The 20,771-nt window shown below is 45.0% G+C and overlaps 1 protein-coding gene across 1 annotated transcript in view; it reads left to right on the top strand.

The window, feature by feature from the left end:
• Positions 1–20,771, top strand: part of DNAJC13 (DnaJ heat shock protein family (Hsp40) member C13) — a 701,712-nt gene that overhangs the window by 139,752 nt on the left and 541,189 nt on the right. Inside the window, 1 exon segment of the mRNA XM_029587070.1 lies at positions 4,388–4,479. Coding sequence (XP_029442930.1) covers positions 4,388–4,479 — 92 coding nt within the window.

Below are 20,771 nucleotides of genomic sequence, written 5' to 3'. Positions count from 1 at the left end.
CTGTCCATGTCAGCTCTCATGACCAACTTGTTTAAAAGTTTATCTCAGTGTAATTAGAGCCTATCGCCACCATGTAGAAGGTAGATCTGTCTTCAGCTTTTGGTTGTCAAATTCATGTGAGGCCTGCTTCATTTGAAATCTCCCATCAGGCTTCTTGCTGTATCTTGGGACCTCAACGTGGTACTGACCCAGCTGATAAAAGCTTCCTTTGAGCCACTGTGCTCCTGTGTTCTAAAATACTTGACATGGAAGATTATATTTTTGATGGTGGTGACCATACAGTTAACACGCTCCAGGCTCTATTAACTTATCTACCTTTATATAAGCCTTTTTTCTTGATGGTGTGGTTCTATGTATCTATTCTAAGTTTCTGCCTGTGGTGGTAGAATTTAATCTGAACCAATCATTCTTCCAAATTTCTTTTCCAGGCCACACCAAGGTGAAAATGCACTGCACAGTTTGGAAAGCAAGAGATCCTTGGTATTCTACCTGGTGTGGATTGAAGCCCATAGAAAGTTCACCTAGTTTTTTGCTTCTTTTGGTACTAGCAAACTGGGGATTGCTGTTGCCAGCTAACAGATTGCATTTCTTTCTGTTATGTCCAAGCGTGCTTGAATCTGGTGGGTCAGAGCCATGCCAGTGTCAATATTCCACCAAAGATTGGTCTCCATGGAGAAGATCTGCTAGGCTGTGATGTGAATGTATGGTGAGAACTTCACATCAAACTATTGCTTGTACAGGGAACCCCAATATAACAGTAGATTCAGCCAGTCTTTATTTTTTGAGGTTTAGAACCAACTCTATTCCTCCTTGGGCCTGTTTTGTTCCAGGCTGCCCCTTTACAAGAAATAGAGAGGATTTTTGCCACCAAAAATCATTCTTGTTGTACCTGTTGGCAGGGTTTTGGTTTCCCTTTTTATTGTTGGGGGCAGTCTGTAGCTAGGGATTCTCTACTTGTGAAGACTGTTGTCCTGCCTCTCCTCATAGAAAACAGAGTTGCTTATCTGTAACAGATGTTCTCAGAAGACAGCAGGATATCAGTCCTTGCGATGTCCACCTGCTTCCTCTTGGAGTTGGCTTATCCATGTATGGATAAGAAATTAGACTGAAGAGGCACTGCATGGATGTGTGGTGATATGCCATGCTGCATGTGCCCAATAGGGCATTGACAAAGCTCTTGAAAGGTTCTGGGCTGGACTTCATCGGATGTCACCCACTGCTGTCTTTGGAGAGCACCTGTTACAGATAAGTAACTCCACTTTCATTTTCTAATCAGTATTTTCCTTTCTCTCACACCCACAGGTGAGAAATTGCCCTCAAGTGTGAATGAGAAATGCTTTTACTGTTAACTTGAAAAGCAAGTTTGCTTACCTTAAACGTTGTTTCCATAGATAGCAGGATGAATTAGCCATGCTGTCTGGGAGTGTGCATGTGACGAAGTAGGCAGAGATTCTCTCGGTGAGTCACAGAGCTTTGACTCTGTGCGGCTGCGTGGTCGTTTTCTTGCGCGAACCCAAGTCCTCCCCTCAGTCTCTTTGTAGCTAAGCAGGAATTAACGAATTAGTGTCCTTTTTTCGACTGTCTAGGGAGGCGGGCGGGATCGCATGGCTAATTCATCCTGCTATCTACGGAAACACCGTTTACGTTAAGCAAACTTTCTTTTTCTCGTCGACAGCAGGGCTGAATTAGCCATGCTGTCTGGGAGTCCCAAGCTTCCGGATTGTGTCCATGCAAGTACGTGTTAGAAGCTCAGGACACTAACCCGTAGAAAGAGTAGACAGTCTTATCGGTGTTGAAGGTTTGACAAGACTGCTGAGCCCAGTGCCGTATCAGAGGTCGCTTATTGCTGCAGACAGTAATGCGACGTAAAAGTATGAATGGAGGACCAAGTAGCTGCTTTGCAGATGTCTAGCAATGGTACCTTCTTGAGATGGGCAACTGATGTCGTTGTGGCACGTATCTGGTGCGCATGAGGTCTTTTGTCTAGTTTAATAGAGTGCTTCTCATAGCAGAACTGAATGCATTGCTATAACCAGCTAGCAATAGTTGATCAGGGTCGTTGGCGTTAAGAGAGGAAGAGCTGAGAAGGTCTGGAAGGAGATTGAGTTCTCTGTTTATAGTAAGCCAGAGCTCGTTTACAGTCTAGCGAGTGTAGGAGGCGGTCTTGCTCATTGTGATGGGGCTTTGGCATGAAGATTGGTAAGGTGATGGTCTGATTGAAATGAAAAGCGGACACCACCTTGGGCAGGAAGGTGGGGCGAGGTCGAAGGGAAACCTTGTTGAGGAAAAACTCCAAGTAAGGAGGGTAGTGAACTAAGGCTTGCAACTCGCTCACTCTTCTAGCTGATGTGATCGCCACTAGGAATACCGTTTTCCAGGTGAGGTATTTTACGTGGCAAGTTTCTAAAGGCTCGAAAGGAGGCATCATTAGCTGTTCGTATGGGTGAAAATCTTTGCTCAAGCGATCCGCTGTGACATTGTCCAGACCCAGCAAGTAGGTGGCCTGGAGGGATACATTGGTTGTGTCCGCCCAATGGAGTATCCAAAGTGCTTCCCGACAGAGTGTCAATGAACCGGACCCTCCTTCTTTGTTTATGTTGTCTGTGTACACCATGAGGCGTTTTCCCTTGACCTGAAAGGAGAAGGTCTGTAGTTGCCCGTAGTTCCAGGAGGTTGATCTGGTATTTGGATTCCTCGGGAGACCACAAGTCTTGTCTTGATCGGCGAGATGGGCTCCCCAACCCTTCCTGGAGGCATTTGTTGTGAGCATTAGTTGATGAGGAGGAACTCGAAAGGGAGCTCCTGTGGATAGGTTGATGGGAGAGAGCTACCATTGAATGTCCTCGACCACGGGCTTGGTTAGCTGTACCTTGGTTGTTAGCGGTTGTAGGAATTGAGAACATTGTTTTAGGATCCACTGTAAGCGACGGATCTGGGATCTTCCCCGTTTCTAGCTTGATTTGATGTCCTACCTTCTCTATAAATTTTGCATAAGAGAGATCCTCTGGTGGCGTATATGGTTCCGGCATTCCTTCTGGTGGATACAAGGGCATGCCTGTAGAGGAGCTTGGAGATGATGCAGATGAGACCTGTGAGTCTGGGCTACGTGGATGAACTGAAGCCAGAGAAGGAAGATTTGCCGTGTCAGCAGTTCTTGGAGTGTTTGTAGTTGGTGGGAAAGGTACTGGTTGTTTGGTCCCCGCTTCCATAGACTCTAAGTCTACAAAAAAGGAACTTAGGGCCTGTGAAATTTGCAGCATGGCCTTAGATATGCCAGATTGCGACCCTCCAACAGAGCTGCAGTGGCCGCTCTATCCGAGGCCTCTGGCTTCGCCCCCTCCCCTTTTGTAAAGCCCTGGGACTTGCACGTGTCCCAGAGCTTTACGTGCGCCGCCGGGCCTTTTTAAAATAGGTCCGGTGTGCATAAGACAGGTTACGCGCGAAAATCCTCTGAAAATATGCCCCAATGTTTTGTTTACTTCTCATAATACAGAGCTAGAATAAAGCTTGATACTTATCAGTCAGGTTTTGTCTTTCAGAAGCAACCAAAACCATAGCTGTTTAAGTGCTTCTAAAACACCTCAGCATCTCTTATAATCTTATTATATAACCTGCACTGGAATAATAACAGCAATATGATTCTGGGGCTTCACTTTTGACTAGTAAATGGAGCAAACTTACTCTGAAAGTCCTGGTGATAACACAAATTGGTGCCATATTCTGAACTTGGTTTTACAGTGATTATGGAAAAAGACACATTAAGATGGAACTTCCTAATTTTTTTCATTGCTTCATATTAGCAGTGCAGAACTATTGGTATTAATTTTATGGACTTTGACACTTTCAAGATTAAGAAAAGTATGTGTAAAGATTGACTAGTTAACCATGTGGTAAGCAAGGTTAACATGACTGTGGTGTAAGGTTAACATGACTACACTGCAGCACAGCATCCCATTTTCCAAAGGGGAGAGAAGTGAATTCTAACTGAGCAGCTTTCTGTCAAGTGCCTTCCATTCCACTAGTCTGACTCCCTACACACAAAAACTTGTCATATTTAACATGTTGTGGGATGAAACAAGGGTCCCCTTATCACACATCCTAATAATAGAAAAAATGGCTTATGTTAAATGTCTTTTCCTTCTTAGGGTGTGTAGTAATGTACACCATTAAGGGAGTATTTCAGCATATTTATCTTTTTGAGTCAGACTGAAGTGCTTCTTTAATGATGATAGTTTGTTAAGCATTTATTAATGAATGGCAGTTAAGACTTAGATGACTGCATTTCTTCACTTGTTTAGTATTAGATTAGACAATAGCATAGGAAAGTATATTAGATTCTGATAGCTACATTTTTTTTTATTATGGCATTTTTTTTCTTTCCTTATAGATATTTGCACTTGTATGTGATTCTGAAAATCCACAGCTTTTTACCATTGAATTTATTAAAGGGCAGATTCGAAAATATTCTTCAACAGAAAGGTACTTTAAAAAAAAATACAATCTTTTTGTAAATATGGAATCTTTTGATTTGACTGGACTGTCATATGCTGATCATTTAAAAAAAAAAAAAAAAAAAAAAAAAAAGAAAGATTGGGTATTACGATGGAAAATGAATGTTACAAGTTTGTAGGTCTGTTTTATTCTGTTGTAAATATTTCTTTTGCCTTGCAGGCATTGAGATAGCTGCTTTTGTCTGCATTCTAAGTCATTTGTAATTGTCATGATTGGTTTGTAGTTATTTGTGAGAATTTGTTTTCTATCTTAGGCCTGGATTTTCTAAGGTCGCAGACCTTTAAGAATCTGGCGGTAACAGGGGGCGGGCCTGTGAAAGCCGGCAGCGATCGCACCACCTCGGTGTTAATGCTGCCGGCTTTCGCACCCAATAGCGCCACCGTGAAAGGTGGTCCTATTGGGTGCTCTACTGGCAGCGATAACGAGGCCTACCTTATCTCCGCCAGCGAAGTCATTGTGGAATCCGCCCCAATTCCTCCTCTTCTGGTGCAGACTCTGCCCCTAGCAAGCTATCACACGTGAAAAGGGACTTTTCGCGTGTGATCCCATTAGAAAATGATCCCCTTAATGTTTAAAGTTCCACTGATTTATAAAATCTCATATGAAAAACAGATTTCTCTGTTATGAATCACTGTGGTTTTGAATACAAGACTGATGACAGCACTCTTTCTTTTGCTATTAAATTGCCCCTCTTTTTGGTGTTCCATGTCCCTTTTTATTTGTTTTTTTGAAAGCCAAGGGGGATTTGCATTTCAGAGAGGAATTTATATATACCGTATTTTTCGCTCCATAAGACGCACTTTTTCCCCCCAAAAGTGGAGGGAAAATGTATGTGCGTCTTATGGAGCGAATATTAAAAAAAAAAAAAAAAATCTAACAAACCGCTGGTCAGTCTCAGTGACACAGTGAGGGCCAAGGGCCGTCGGCGCCATTTTGTTTACTGGCAGCCGACGGCCGAAGCCCAGGAGATCGTTCCCGGACCGCTCCTGGTCCACCAGGGACGTTTGGCAGGTCTGGGGGGGGGGGGGGGGTTGCAGTAAATTAAGTCGGCAGGTCTTGGGGGAGTCAGGAGGGTGGGGGGTTGCAGTAAATTAAGTCGGCAGGTCTTGGGGGGGGTCAGGAGGGTGGGGGTTGTTAATTTAAAGGGTTGGGATGGGGTTTTTTTTGGGGGGGAGGGGTTCCCAGAGAAAAAAAAGTTTTCTGATCTGGGGAGTGGACCGAAATGGCCCTCCCCAGACCCGAAAACAAAATGGGGAGGAAAAAAAAAGCTATGCACTCCCCTAATTTGCTCCATAGGACGCCCAGACGCAGAGCCGGTTTAGCACAAATTTTTTTTTTTATTTTCCCCCTCTGAATCCTAGGTGCGTCTTATGGAGCGAAAAATACGGTATATATGATGGAGCATTTGTGTGTGTACAAATATAAACATGTTTGATATGGGTGGCACATACATGGTGCCCTGACAAATGAATTAATAGTGACTTTGACTGGTGCTAAGTAGTTAGTGTTGTTCTTTGAAGGGTCACCATAGCTATACAGAAGGGGTGATGTTATTTAACAGTCCTGAGCTGGGAACATATTGCCAGAGCTTTCTAGGAAAAAAAAATCTCAAAAGGCATTCTGAGCATGCACAGCAGTTCCCACATTTCTGCAACCGTGTAGTGTGCTTCTGTTTGCTTTCTGCTGAGACCAATGGATACATTTTTCTAGCCATTCTTTTCTCTGTTTTGGCTTACCAGAAATATGTTTTTTGGCTCTATCTTCTGTTTGTTGTATTTGTGACACCAGTCATAGAAGAGCCAACTATAACTTTATGGTTCCTCTCAATATACTTAGACAGCCCTTCTGCTATGGTCCATCATCTCTTTGGTTCAGGAATTTTTGAGGATGAGCTGTGGCGGCAGAGAGCAGTGGCAGTCAACAAAGACATGAAGAGTGCGGGACAAAGGGCATCAACCTGTTCGACTCTACTTGGAGTGTTCAGTGATCTACCTATTGCTGCGTAACATGTGCTGTTAAGTGTTTTTTGCACTGACATTGAGCTTTACACATCAAGGGTCAATGTTGGCGCTGTGTCGGAGCCAAACAGCCTTTAAGAGAAGCCTCTCCAGACCATCATCAACAGTTTGTTCTGAGGTCCTAGGAATTTACCTTGGGTAATAAAAGGCAGTCAATCCATGAATCAGTGCAGCCTCATAAATGCGCATGGAAGGGAAATGAGTGTTCATAGGACTCACTTTATGGGTTAGAGTGAGGATCTCTTAACTGTTCATAAGTGATTGGGATTACTGTAATTCTTTTATATCAGGGTCACCTTGCTATTAAGTTGAAGTGTCTGCAGCTATTGAAGACTGACTGAAACTTAGAGGGTAAGAAGAGGTCAGATCATATAACTTCTATCCTTTGGGGATTATGATGGTTCCTTTTTGAGCAGAGAATCCAGTTGAAGATCCTCTCTATCACTTTCAAATGTCCTCATTGAGCGACACTGCAGTACTTGTCTATCTTTTTCTGTCTTCATGAGCTACAAAGATCTCTGAAATCTTTGCAGCAGGCTCTGTTGAAAATACCAACTTTTCCTGCTGTGAAATTGGTTTCCTGCTTTACACCAGCATTGTGGAATATCACCAGAAAGCTATGACATGGATTTGTGAACAGACCTTTGGAAAGTAGATTAGGTGGGACGTAGATCCTGGTATTGGATCTGGTTCTTTTTGGTTTGGAAAGCTGTTGATTACTTTCAGAGTCATATTTTTATTTTATTTTGATTTGAATAATTATGGGTGTGTTGGGAAGTTTTTATCTGGCTAAATATAGGATGGGTTTATTATCCTTTTAGATTATAGGAGGGGCTGTATATTTGGATTGTGTAACTTTTATTCTTTTGTATTGCTAAATGAGAGGAGGGGTTTATGATTGTGGAGAGAGATTATTCTTTGAGCGTTACATTGATTATGTAATATTTATTTATTTATTTTTGGTTTTTATATACCGGAAGTTCCTGTATAAAATACATATCACTCCGGTTCACAGGTAACTGAAATAACTACCGCCGTGTGGCGGTTTACATGGAACATATCAAACGATTTACATAGAACATATCAAACGATTGCTTTATAATAAGTAGAAAAAAAACAAACTAAGTTCACCTATGAAACATATAAATAAGGCCAATAATAAATAGTGTAAAATAAACATTGCATTAATGCTATATATATATGAATAAAGCTGTTCGTAACCCGTTTTTGAAAGTTAAACTTGGAAAATCAAGAGAAAATTTTCTTTTGATAAGCAGGCTGAATTAGCCATTACATGTGGGTGATATCATCTGGCGGCACTGAACAGACCTCTCTCTTAGCTAGTAGAAGTTTTAGCTGTACTGAGCATATGTGGGAATTCTTGTAAGGTTGCTGCCTCATGAGTTGCCTCAGTCTTTTTCATCTGAGCATGAGCATGGACGTGTAACTTACTCTGTTTTTTTCTATAAAATTCTTGTTGTGTTTTTTTTCCCTAAAAGTTGCTTCACTACTTCAGCAGCCAAACAGCACTTCATACTACTTTAAAAAATTAAGACAAAATTCAAAATTAGTTTATTCTTCATAAAGGGGTTTCTTCCCCAATGGCTCTTACAAGTAGAGCTCATAAAAAAAAAAAGTAGAAAAGCAGAATATGAAAATAAACTGTTTCTTAGCGTTTGGACAGGTAGATCCAGAACAAGTGGGTTAAGCACTTCTATGAGCAGATGGAGACTGAGCAAAGCTGACATCACAATATATATACCATCAGCTCGCCAGTATTCTCTGTCTCCAACAGATGGTGGACGTGCATCTCCCTACTGGAGGATTGCTTTAAAAAAAAAAAATTAAGGAGAGAGAAATTACAAGAGACCATATGCATCGCTCTCCTGAGATGATATCAAAATGTCCCTCGCTTGTCGAGTTTCTCCTAAGGTGATATCCATACCATCCCTCCCCTAGTCGAGTATCTTGGATGGTAGCCTGTTCCCACTGTGAACTTAGCAGAGGGGGAGATCCATCTGAAAGGCTAGTGGTTGCAGGAAGCAGTGGGCAGTGGTGAAGGCCATAACCCTCTCACCCCGTAGCTGGAGACCTGAGCTGTACTCGGCTAAGACAAGCTGAATTCAGGTAAAGAGTAAGGGGGTAGAATATTAAGACCCCCCCCTTCCGGTCTCCAAGTCTCGATGTGCTAATTTGATGACGTTTCCTGCTTCCGTGGAAGGCTTGGGGATTGTGGCAGGCTAGCGGGTTGAGCTGCCTTTTTAGGCTAGGCCCCGTTCTCAGGTTTTTCTGTGGTGCCGTGATGTTCACGCGTTTTTGTTCTGTACATGCCCGCCGCACATCTGGGCCTGCAGTTGGCTCATGCCTGTGCGTCCAGGTGGGGCATCAGCCTGGGCGGCGTACTTGGAAATCCAAAATTTTTATGAGTCCAGGTCTTGGACGTCCAGGTTTGTGCGTCCAGGGATAGACATTCCTTTTTCTTGGGCGTCCTTAATTTGGAAGGACGCACAGTTCAGCGCTCTGTTGTCAGTCGCTGTTGAGTGTGTTAATAGTGGATGCATACCATGGTGCTGGTAGTAAAGAAGCCTGAGCGCCTTGTGGTATGTGCTGCTTGCCAAATTAGGGCATCATACCCTGATGTATCCTCTAAACTGTCAGTGCTGCTTGGAGGCTCAGGGGGAATTCTCCAGCAGATTTGGCTGAGCCGGGCCATTCCCTAAAATAGCGTGAATGGGACGGGAGTGGGATCTGTCAGATGTTTCACCTGGTTTTGAGCCCCCCTTAACCTGATCGTCGTCAGTGGGGAAGCACTCAGTGGGTGCTAGACTGCTGCTCCCTGTTTTTTGCATGGATCCTTCCACCTTTTTTCTTCGATGGAATTTTTATACCTGGGGGACTTCTGCACAGAATTTGCACAGAATTCCTCCCCCTATGCAGAATTGTCATGTTCTGTGCAGAATTTGGTGAAGATGAAGGCCTCGACGTGCCAGAAGGGGAGCTTGTCCTGCTTGTAGTGAAGATAAAGGCCTCAGCTGTGCTGTGAACAGAGCTCATCCTGCTAGTGGTGAAAATGAAGGCCCCGGCATGCCACGAGTGGAGCCCGTCCCGCTCGTGGCGAAGATGAAAGCACCCCGGCATGCCACGAGCTGAGCCCGTCCTGCTCGTGGTGAAGATTGAAGCCCCGTCCCGCTCGTGAAGATGAAGGCCCCGGCGAAGATGGAGCAGGCCCAGGTGAGAGTGTGTCTGTGTAGAGATGTGTGTGTAAGACTGTGAGCCTTGGGGGAGAGGAGGGAGATGAGAGCATGTGTGAGGGTGCTTGAATGTGGGTTCCAGTGAAGAGAGCACCTATGTGAGGAGATTGTGAAGAAGTGTATGTGAGAGATTGGGAGCTGGTGTGTGTGAAAAAGGGATTGTGTGTATGTGAGGGTGCTTTTTTGTGAGAGAGGGAGCCTGTGTGAAGGAGTGTGTGAGAGAGAGAGACATAGGTAGCCTGTGTGAGGGTATATGCATGAGTTAAAAGGAGCCTGTATGGGGTTGTATGCATGAGAGAAAGGGAGCCTGTGTGGGGGTCTATGCATGAGTTAAAGGGAGCCTGTATGGGGTTGTATGCGTGAGAGAAAGGAAGCCTGTGTGGGGGTGTATGCGTGAGAAAAAGGGAGCCTGTGTGGGTGTATATGCAAGAGAAAGAGAGGGAACCTGTATGAGGGCGCGTGTGCGCGAGAGAGGGGGAACCTGTATGAGGGGGTGTGTGCGAGAGAGAGAGAGAGAGAGGGGGATCCTGTATGGGGGGGGGGGGGGTGAGAGAGAGGGGGAGCCTATGTGAGGGGCAGTACTTAGAGAGGGATCACACTTTGGGAGTGGAGATAGGGGGAGGGGAGAGATACTGGCATGTGGTGGAGTTGGGGCCTGAGACGACAAATTGGCGAGGGGAATAGGGGGAGAGAGTGGAAGGGACACTTACTGTGAACTTCTAGGAAAATTCTGCTCAAAATCTTTAAAATTCTGCATCTTTATGTAATAACTTTTTTCTGTATAACATTTTAAATTAATTATTTAAAAATTGTCATATTGTGTTATTTTGACCAATATAATGTGTGCAGAACATTGCAGAATTCTGAGTTTGTGTGCAGGATTATAAATTTGTGTGTGCAGACTTACATTTTTTGCGCAGAACTCCCTCAGGAGTCCTTTTTTTTTTTTTCAGGGGCTACAGTCCTTTCTACAGGCACAAAAGGCGGTACAGACCAAGGTTGACAGTCTGGTTTGCAGGCTGCAAAATCCTGCAAGGCTAGCGGAGCGGGTGGGCGTTAGGATGTATCTTGCCCTGCGTGGGACATTATGATGATGACATGGATGATGACGGGAATCCCTGCTCCCTGGAGGATAGAGATAATCTTTCAGGTTTGGAGCTGTATAGATGTTTCTTCTCAGGGGTATTGGGAGTACTGGGTGCTGAGACCCTGGCTGAGCCATTCAAGAATCCCATTTTGATGACTTTGTGTTAAAGCATCATGTTTTTTCCCCCAGAATGGAAGCCATTCCAGAATTGATTGATCTTGAGTGGGGTACCCCTGAAGCGAAATTTAAAGGGAGATGAGTCTTGGAAGGACTGTACTTCCTGGAACCAGTGATGAGAGGGAGAGATTGCAAACTTTCCGTAAAATGGATGCGCTTGGGTGTGCTGTCACAAAGCGAACTACTATTCCAGTTGAAGGAGGAGCGCCCTTGAAGGATGCACACGGTAGAAGAATTGAGGCCATTCTTAGGCAAGCATTTGAAGCAATGACTTTGCAGATAACTTCTTATTGTTCTCTGGAGGCTCGCTCTTGTTTACTTCTCTCTCAGGAGGTCGATGAATCTGGTGTGAATTCCAGGGCAGTAATGGAATAAACATCCACTTTTTTTGGGCAAATATGGCCTGCGATTTGATCCACCCCTCAGCCAGAGGGGGATGGCTTTGGTGGTAGCTACCTGGAAGCTACTTGGACATTTGGATGATTCAGGCCAAGATTCTGGAAGAGGACCTGAGCTCAGTTGGGTGGTGAACCTGGTCCAAGAGCAGGCTTCAGCATTCTCAGTCGCTAGAGTCTCTGTGTTCAGTTCAACATGAAACAGGGCAGGGTATTCCTGCTGGAGGGTCGTATTCAGATGTTGATGACACTGGTGTGTCTATTGATAAACACAATACGCTTGACAGTGTGGTCCTATGTACAGATGCTTGGATTGATTGGCGGCAACCCTGGAAATGGTGCCGTGGGCAAGGGTGCATTTGTGTTCTCTTCAACACACTCTGCTGTCTTGTTGGAGCCCACAATCTCAGGACTATTTGATTCAGCTTCATCTGCCGATGGAGGTCTGCACAAAACTACAATGGTGAACAGCGGATCTTCTGAGAAAAGGGGATTTCCCAAGGCTCACTGGACTGGCTAGTACTCAAGATAGATGCGAGCCTCTAGGGTTGAGGACCTCACTGTCAGGAGCTGCCATTGCAAGGGCGCTGGAGTGCAGAAGAGTCTCTGGAGTATCAATCGGCTGGAAGCCCGTACGGTCTGGTTCCCTGCTTGAGGCTCGGCGATCTATTTCAGGGTTGAGCGGTTTGTACAGTGTTGGACAATGCAATGACAGTGGCTTACATCAATCAGCTGGGAGGAACCAAGAGCCAGAAAGTATCACAGGAAATAGCCCAACTTATGGAATGGGTAGAAGTGCATCTTCAGGAGATCTCAGCCTCACACATTGCAGGAAAAGACAATGTAAGAGCAGACTTTCTCAGCAGACAGTCTGGATCCAGGTAAATGGGAATTGTCAAGCAAGGTGTTTCAGCTTGTAGTGGATCACTGGGGCCTTCTGTTCTGGACCTACTAGCAGCTTCTCGTACTGCAAAGGTTCCTTGTTTTTTCAGTCGCAGAAGAGATCCGAAGTCCTTGGTCATCGATGCCCTTGTGCAAGAGTGGCAGGAAGGCGAGCTGCTGTATTTCTTTCCCCACTTGGCCCATGTTGAGCAGGGTGATTAAGAAGATCAGAGTCACAGGGGAATGGTGCTTCTGGTGGCACCAGATTGGCCCAGGAGACCATGGTATGAAGATCTGCAAATCTCCTAGTGGTCACTCCCTTCTGACATCCGGCGCACAGGGATCTGCTGCAGTAGGAACCTTTCTTCACAAAGATCTGACTCTATTTTGTTTTATGATTTGTCTTGCTGAAGCGTGGATATTCTACTGCAGTGATTGCCACCTTGCTACGAGTAAGAAAGTTTTCCCATTTCCTTGGCTTACGTGCGGGTTTGGCGAGTGTTTTGAGGCTTGGGGTGAAGATCGAGGGGCTCTTCCTCATTCGGGTATGATCCTGCTCATTTTGGAATTTTTGCAGGATGGAATAAAGATTTGGTTCTTAATTCCTAGAGGTACCATTATTGGACAGTGACTGGTGGACCCTTGTCAGCTGATTCGGGTGTGGCCCGTTTTTTGAAAGGAGTGAAACATCTTCATCTTCCCTTGAGGTTACTGGTGCCCTTGTGAAGTCTTAATCTAGTTTTGGACTTTTTTAACGGGCCCTACTTCCTTGTGCCCTACTTCCTGCGTGCCTTTTCCTTGTGGTTTAAAGACCTTGAAAACTGTTTCTTGTGGCAGTTTGTTCAGTGCATAGAGTATCTGAACTGCAGGCCTTGTCTTGGTGGGAGCTGTTCCTTAAAGTAACTCCGGGGTTTCGGATTTTTACTTGAATCAGTCCATTTCCCTGCATTCTCAGGACAGGGAAAGAGATGTGGAGGAATATCGCCTGGGGCAGCCCTCGGATGTCACGAGACATATCATGAGGTATTTGAAGGTTTCTAAACCTCTCAGGAAAATGGATCGTCTGTCCTTCACGGTGGTACTAGGCAGGGAGAGACAGCCTTGCAGGCTACAGAAGCTTGCTGGATTAAGGAGGATGTCATGGCCGCGTTTGTGGATGCTGAGCAGCTGTTGACTAGTCTGGTTAGGGCTCATTCCACTAGGGCTCAGGCAGTGTCACGGACAGAGGTTAGATTGTTGTCTTCCATTGACATTTGCCAAGCTGCGATGTGGTCCTCCTTGCACATCTTTTCCAGGTATTGTCTGGATGTGCAGGCCCAAGAGGACACAGCCTTTGCACGTGCGGGTTTGACTGGACCACGGACAGCTTCCTGCCCTGTTCGAGAATATCTTTGGTTCATCCCACTTGTTTTGGATCCACTTGTCTAAACACTAAGAAATGAGAAATTACTGCTTTCCTGATAATTTATTTTACTTTAGTATAGACAGGTGGATCCGCCTTCCCGCTCTTGGCTGCTAGCGGGTTGTGCTATTGTCCTCCTGTGTGGCTGCATGTTTCCAGGGGTTACTGATCATTGTTAAACCAGTCCCTAGACTATTTTTAATATATTCTTTGTATAAGCTCAATGTATCCTGTTGGCTGAGTACTGGAATGGTTATCTTTTAATATTCAAGTTTTGTTCATCTGTCCACAGTTGGCTTTTGCAGATAATTCTTGCGGGTTAATGTCACTGCAGGGGTATATATACTGTGATGTCAACTTTGCTCCTTCTCCATGTGCTGGTAGAGGTGCATAACCTACTTGCTCTGTATCCACTTGTCTATACTAAAGAAAAGGAAATTAACAGGTAAGTAGTAATTTCTCATTTTACGTTTTCATCAGTTTAGGCCAAATGGGCTATGCTACTTCAAAATACTGCAGGTGGAGTTTGTGTGTCATCCTGGCCTTGTTCTTTTGCTGGGAGCACTTAAGGAAATGCTGTTGATCAGTTTGGTGTGTGCCTCTGCCTCCTGGCCACAGTTCTTCTAGTGCCAATTGAACTATGTCATGAACTGTACCTCCATGACAAGGCCAATTCCGGCTACACAACAATGCAAGGCCTCTGTTCTGGCTCCATTGCTGCAAGTCAAATTCTTGCTTCATCAAGGCATCCAAGCATATGGCCCATACATGTTGCCCACCATCGATAACAAGCTGTATGAAGGTTGATATGCCACCGCTGATGCAGATAACGTAGGCTCAATCCCTGATGCAGTGCTACCAAAACTGCACCAGGGATGACGTTGCCAACATGAAGACAATGTGGTGCCACCAGCACAAGGCCCAAAGGAAACTACGCAGCACCCAAGCTGTGCTGTGGGGCAGCATTGTCTCAGGGCTTCGGATGCTGCTGTAGGACATCACCTACGGCACCGCCAACACATCAGCCGTAGTGGGATACAGACACATTTGGCTTCATTGGACCCTGAGAGTGTAAATACTGAAGAACAGCACTTGGTGTTTGTATACTGGGACTGTTCTATGGGTTTGGAATCAGAAGGCATATCTTCTTCTGTACAGGCCCATATGCCTGATACTCCATTATTCTTCTTGTGGATTCCATTGTTCCCTCATCCAGAATCAATGATAACTTGGGTGATTTTTCACCACTGCTTCTGTTCCACTCTCAGTGGGAGTCTCTGCCGCTGCCTCTTTCCCAAATGCTTCTAGGGGCATGGGTCAATTCATCAGTTTTAATTGGGACAAAAAGAGTCTGAGATCTCCTTTTCATCCTGGACGTGCTGGATGTTTTGAGGTAACATCTACGAGAGCACTTGACTCTTTCATATTTACAATAGTGGAGCAAGCAACTTTGCCACTCCATCGTGTCTTACAAAATATAGGCAAGTCCCATGACCTGTATTCCAGTGCAAACTGAACAATCTATATACACTGAGTTTGACTTACTAATTCTGGCACAACCAGCTCTTAGAACAGCTAAAGAATCACTATGCTATAATACCATAGCAAAGAATGATCTTCAGTTCCTGGGCAAACTCATTAATAAACAAAATTGATTACAAAAAAACCCAAAAGAAAACCATATTTGACTGGAACTATGGTAAGCAACACATTTCCAGAGCCAAGACTCTGAGATAACAATAGTAGCTTGTTGGTTAAGGCTGCTGCTAAGAAGTAGAGGGGTCTGACATCAAACCCAATGTTTGTCTTTATTTCCCAGTACCCCAGGCACCCCTTTTTTCTTCAGTAACCAAAGGCATGTGTTATTAGCCACAATTCCTTCTACTTGTGATGGTGAGACGGACAGTGAAATGCTAAGAGAAATTAAGGAAGCTAACCAAATTAGTAGTGCGGTAATAATGGGAGATTTCAATTACCGAGATACAGAAGAAGCAAAACCCTTGCACATAAGCAAGTAACACAAGACACTGGTGCAGGATAAATGTTAAATCACCAATTCTCAGGTGTACTTTAATGGTTCCAACATCGAAGAATAGCAATATTTATACTGGCAACTCCATGAGTTCAAAGCTGAGCATTTAAACAGGTCCCCCGACACGGTCCCGTGTTTCGCTAGGCTGCATCGGGGAGGACCAGGGGTACATTCAAATCTAAAGTATAAAAACAAATCTAAGTCAGAATAGTGGTGAGAGTGGCTACATAGTGAAAACATATCAAACATGTACATACCTCTAAGACTATACCCGGAGCGCGCAAGCTCTCACAGGTGTGAGCTATTTAAACATGGGAAAGGGCGCGAACGCGGCAGCTCTCGCGAGAGCTGTCAAAAGTAGCAAGTCTCAGTGGATCCATCCCGACAGCATAACTAATAAAAGAGGCTCCATTCAATTTCTCTGTTGAGACCCTGAGGGACCACTGTATTCAACGTAAAGATCCATCTCTGCTCCCGGCGACCAAGGACCGAGGGGTAGTCACCGCCCCGGGGGGGGGGGGGGGGGCGGCGGCTCACCACCTCAATGACCGTGAAGCAGAGATCAGTGATGGAGTGACCACATTCAATCCAATGAGAGACCAGGGGTTCATCTACTCTGTGTAGGCAAATGTTAGAACAATGTTCTATCATACGGGTTTTTAACATACGTGTCGTTTTGCCTACATAGAGTAGAGGACAGGGGCACTTCACGATGTATACCACGCCTTTGGTGAGACAATCAGATGCCGACTGAAGTTTAAACAGTCGCCCAGTGCTGGGATGTATAAAGCCCGAGGTTCTTTCCGTGTGGCTGCACATGGTGCAGTGACCACATGGGCCATGTGAGCCCTGACTATAGGAAGCTTCACCACATGAAAAAGTGTGGACTAATCGGTCACGCAAATTTTTTCCGCGCTTATAAGTAAAGCGCAGAGGACTGTGTAAAAGGTCTGTCAGCGCAAGGGCAGCCCAATGACGTCTTATCATCGAGGCAATGGCTCTTCCCATAATCGAAAACGGAAGTATGCAATTGTTAGTCTCATCTTCTGAGCTGGACCCTGGGACAAATAGGCAGTCACGATTGGTGTAGAGTGCCCTTTTAAAAGCTCTTTTTATCACCCTATGAGGATAGCCGCGTTCCAGAAATCGGTTGAACATGATAAGAGCTTGCGTCAAAAATTCTGGGCGGGTAGAACACAGGCGGCGCAGCCATAAAAACTGCCCCGTGGGGATGTTATCACGTAACGCGCGGGGATGGCAACTCTGATATTGTAAAAGTGTATTCCGGTCAGTGTCCTTACGAAACAGCGTGGTTTCGAAGCTGTCAGCTCCTGCTGTAATCATAATGTCTAAAAAGGCAATGGACCGGGGATGGATACAGAAATTAAATTGAATATGTGGATTTAAAGAGTTGAGCCAATCCAAAAAGTAGAAAAATTGTATATCAGTGCCCATCCAGATTACAAGCACATCATCTATGTACCGACGCCAAATGTAAATAAACCTAGACCAATCAGAAGGGTAAATAAATTGACTCTCAAAATCGTCCATAAACAGACAGGCCAGGCTAGGGGCCATCGTAGCCCCCATGGCCGTCCCTTTAATCTGTTGGAAATATGAGTTCTGAAACTGGAAAAAGTTATTTGTAAGGGCTAATTCAGCCAACCTAACTAAAAAAGAAGTGGACACACTGTGTGGTCGTGGACGTTTCTCCAAAGTGTTGGAGATCACCTGAAGGGCTTCATTCTGGGGTATATTAGAATATAAAGAGACCACATCTAGTGTGACCAAGAAAAAAGGTTGGGACGGGAAAGCCAGCTCAGAGAGGAGAGTAATCAAATGCGTGGAATCCCGCACATATGACTGAATCTGTGACACAAATGGTTTCAAAAAGTAGTCAACAAATTGGGATAACGGTTCTAATAGGGAACCAATGCCCGAGACAATAGGACGGCCAGGGGGGTGCTGTAAGGTTTTATGAATTTTAGGTAGCGTGTAGAACTGGGGCATGATGGGGTATGCCGTGGTCAAAAATTTGAACTCTTTCATAGTTATCATATGTCGATCAGCTGCCTCCTGAGCTACTTGTCTAATTGTGTCCTTCAGCACCTCTGTGGGGTCAGTCGGTAATAATCTATAACACTCTTGATCACCCAATTGCCGTAAGGCTTCACTGTCATACTCGATACGGTCCTGGACCACAATCCCACCCCCCTTATCCGCTGGTTTAATAGTGATGGAACGATCCCTTGCAAGCGTGGATATCGCGAGTGACTCCTCTCTAGACAAGTTATACCGAACAAATTTTTTATGGGAAAAAATATCTAGCACCCCTTTGCTTACTAAACGTTCAAAAGCCCCCAAAGTAACATCAATGGGGCCGGGAGGGATCCACCTCGACCTAGGTCGAACCACCGACATATCAATAGAGGGGGCGGAGTCCAGAAAGAACAGTTTTAATCTAAGCAGTCGAAAAAAACGATGAAGGTGAGTAAACACATCAAAGACATCACCCTTAATCGTGGGGACAAAAGACAGCCCCTTATAAAGGACTTTAAGTTCATTTTCTGAAAGGGCACGAGATAAGTTAAAGACAGTCTCAGGATTCATTACCACAGCTCTGCTTGCAGTCACATTATTCACTGCCACGGATCTGCTTGCGGTCGTGTTGTGCGCGTTGATCTCTGTGCCCGCTGAGTGACCGAAGATCCCCTCGTTCGCGAACTGCAGGTGTTCCGTTGACTGTGGCCCGAGTCTAAAAAAGACGCGGCAATCGATGTGTATCGCGAAGAGGCAGACTGTCCAGAGGAGGATGCATCCGAAGGTAGAGAGGAGACTTGTTCGTGAGCTGGAAACGTTGGTGCAAGAATACTCTCTTGAGCTTGCGGACCACGGTTGCGGCGGGAAGCACCCCGATGTCGTTGTGCCATAGAATCTTCTGCTGAGGAATCTCCCGAGGAGGAGTCCTCTGCAAATGTCACCTTCTTGGATGGTTTCTGGTTCATCCATTTATAGACGTATCCTGTCTGGTAATCGGTAGCGTCCCGTTGAAATTTGCTAAATTTGACCGCCTTAAGATCAGAGCGGAATTTGGCCAAGTTTTCTTGGAACTCATGTAATTGCTGGTCAAACGACTCCGCTGCTGTAGAGTGTTTAATAGATTCCAATTGTGATACTTCCACTTTTAGTTGGTTAATCAGCTCTCTATTGGTTTCAATAATGAGAACCATCAAATCCAGTGAACATTTGTTCAATATTTTGTTCCAACAAGTGAGAAAAGTGGGATTATCAGTATAAATATTGCTGCTATTCGATGTTGGAACCATTAAAGTACACCTGAGAATTGGTGATTTAACATTTATACTGCACCAGATTTCAATTACCCCAATATTGACTGGGTAAATGTATCATCGGGACATGCTAGAGAGATAACATTCCTGGATGGAATAAATGATAGCTTTATGGAGCAATTGGTTCAGGAACCAACAAGAGAGGGAGCAATTTTAGATCGAATTCTCTGTGGATGTTGCATTCGTGCCTCTTCTCGCCCCTCACTCCACCCTCTACCTTGGGAGCGACTCCCTTTGACTCTGACGGACAGATGCAGCCGTGGCTTCTCCCTGCCTCTTGGTCCCGGTGTCCCCGGGCTTGCTTGATGCTATGGATCCGCCATGTTCCTGTTGACGAAAGGGCGTGTGCGCGCTCCAGACTTTGTACCAGCAAGGGTGCGAACCTCGGGGGCATCCCCCCGTAGTGATGTCATCCATTTTCACTTTAAAAGGTCTTTGCTAACCTCTAACGAGTTAGCAAGGAACTCCAACAGGACTTGCTTCGGCAGTCCACGATACTTGCAACAAAGATCAGAGTAGCGAGGGGAGTCCTTCTCCACTGCTCAGCCTTTTCAAACTTACCAGGAGTACCCACTCCAAGGGGGCTCCGCTCTCTTCTTGATTTCAGATTGCCAAGATGGGATCCGGTACTTGCTTCTCGAGGGCCTACGTCCCTGAATACTCAGAAGACTCCTCATTGCCTGGAAGCGATCGCGGACGTGAACACAGTGAGTTCTATTATAGCAATCGGTACTCGCTCCATGAGAGCCTACATTCCTATAGCTCTGAAGACTCCCTTGCGTCCAAGACGTTATCGCAGGTACAGAGATCGTGAGTTACATTGGCAAGGTTGCAGATAGGAACCGGAACTCGCTCCACAAGGGCCCATGTTCCCAGAATTTTTACAGGCTCTCTTCTACTGTAGAAGCCATTTCATATACAGCTATTGAGAGTTAAGAACATAAGAACATAAGAAAATGCCATACTGGGTCAGACCAAGGGTCCATCAAGCCCAGCATCCTATTTCCAACAGTGGCCAATCCAGGCCATAAGAACCTGGCAAGTACCCAAAAACTAAGTCTATTCCATGTAACCATTGCTAATGGCAGTGGCTATTCTCTAAGTGAACTTAATAGCAGGTAATGGACTTCTCCTCCAAGAACTTATCCAATCCTTTTTTAAACACAGCTATACTAACTGCACGAGCCACATTCTCTGGCAACAAATTCCAGAGTTTAATTGTGCGTTGAGTAAAAAAGAACTTTCTCCGATTAGTTTTAAATGTGCCCCATGCTAACTTCATGGAGTGTCCCCTAGTCTTTCTACTATCCGAAAGAGTAAATAACCGATTCACATCTACCCGTTCTAGACCTCTCATGATTTTAAACGCCTCTATCATATCCCCCCTCAGTCGTCTCTTCTCCAAGCTGAAAAGTCCTAACCTCTTTAGTCTTTCCTCATAGGGGAGTTGTTCCATTCCCCTTATCATTTTGGTAGCCCTTCTCTGTACCTTCTCCATCGCAATTATATCTTTTTTGAGATGCGGCGACCAGAATTGTACACAGTATTCAAGGTGCGGTCTCACCATGGAGCGATACAGAGGCATTATGACATTTTCCGTTTTATTCATCATTCCTTTTCTAATAATTCCCAACATTCTGTTTGCTTTTTTGACTGCCGCAGCAC

This window comes from Rhinatrema bivittatum, chromosome 2 (assembly GCF_901001135.1).
Source record: "Rhinatrema bivittatum chromosome 2, aRhiBiv1.1, whole genome shotgun sequence".
In the NCBI taxonomy this organism is placed as follows: domain Eukaryota; kingdom Metazoa; phylum Chordata; class Amphibia; order Gymnophiona; family Rhinatrematidae; genus Rhinatrema; species Rhinatrema bivittatum.
This window is presented reverse-complemented; position numbering and strand designations above follow the sequence as displayed.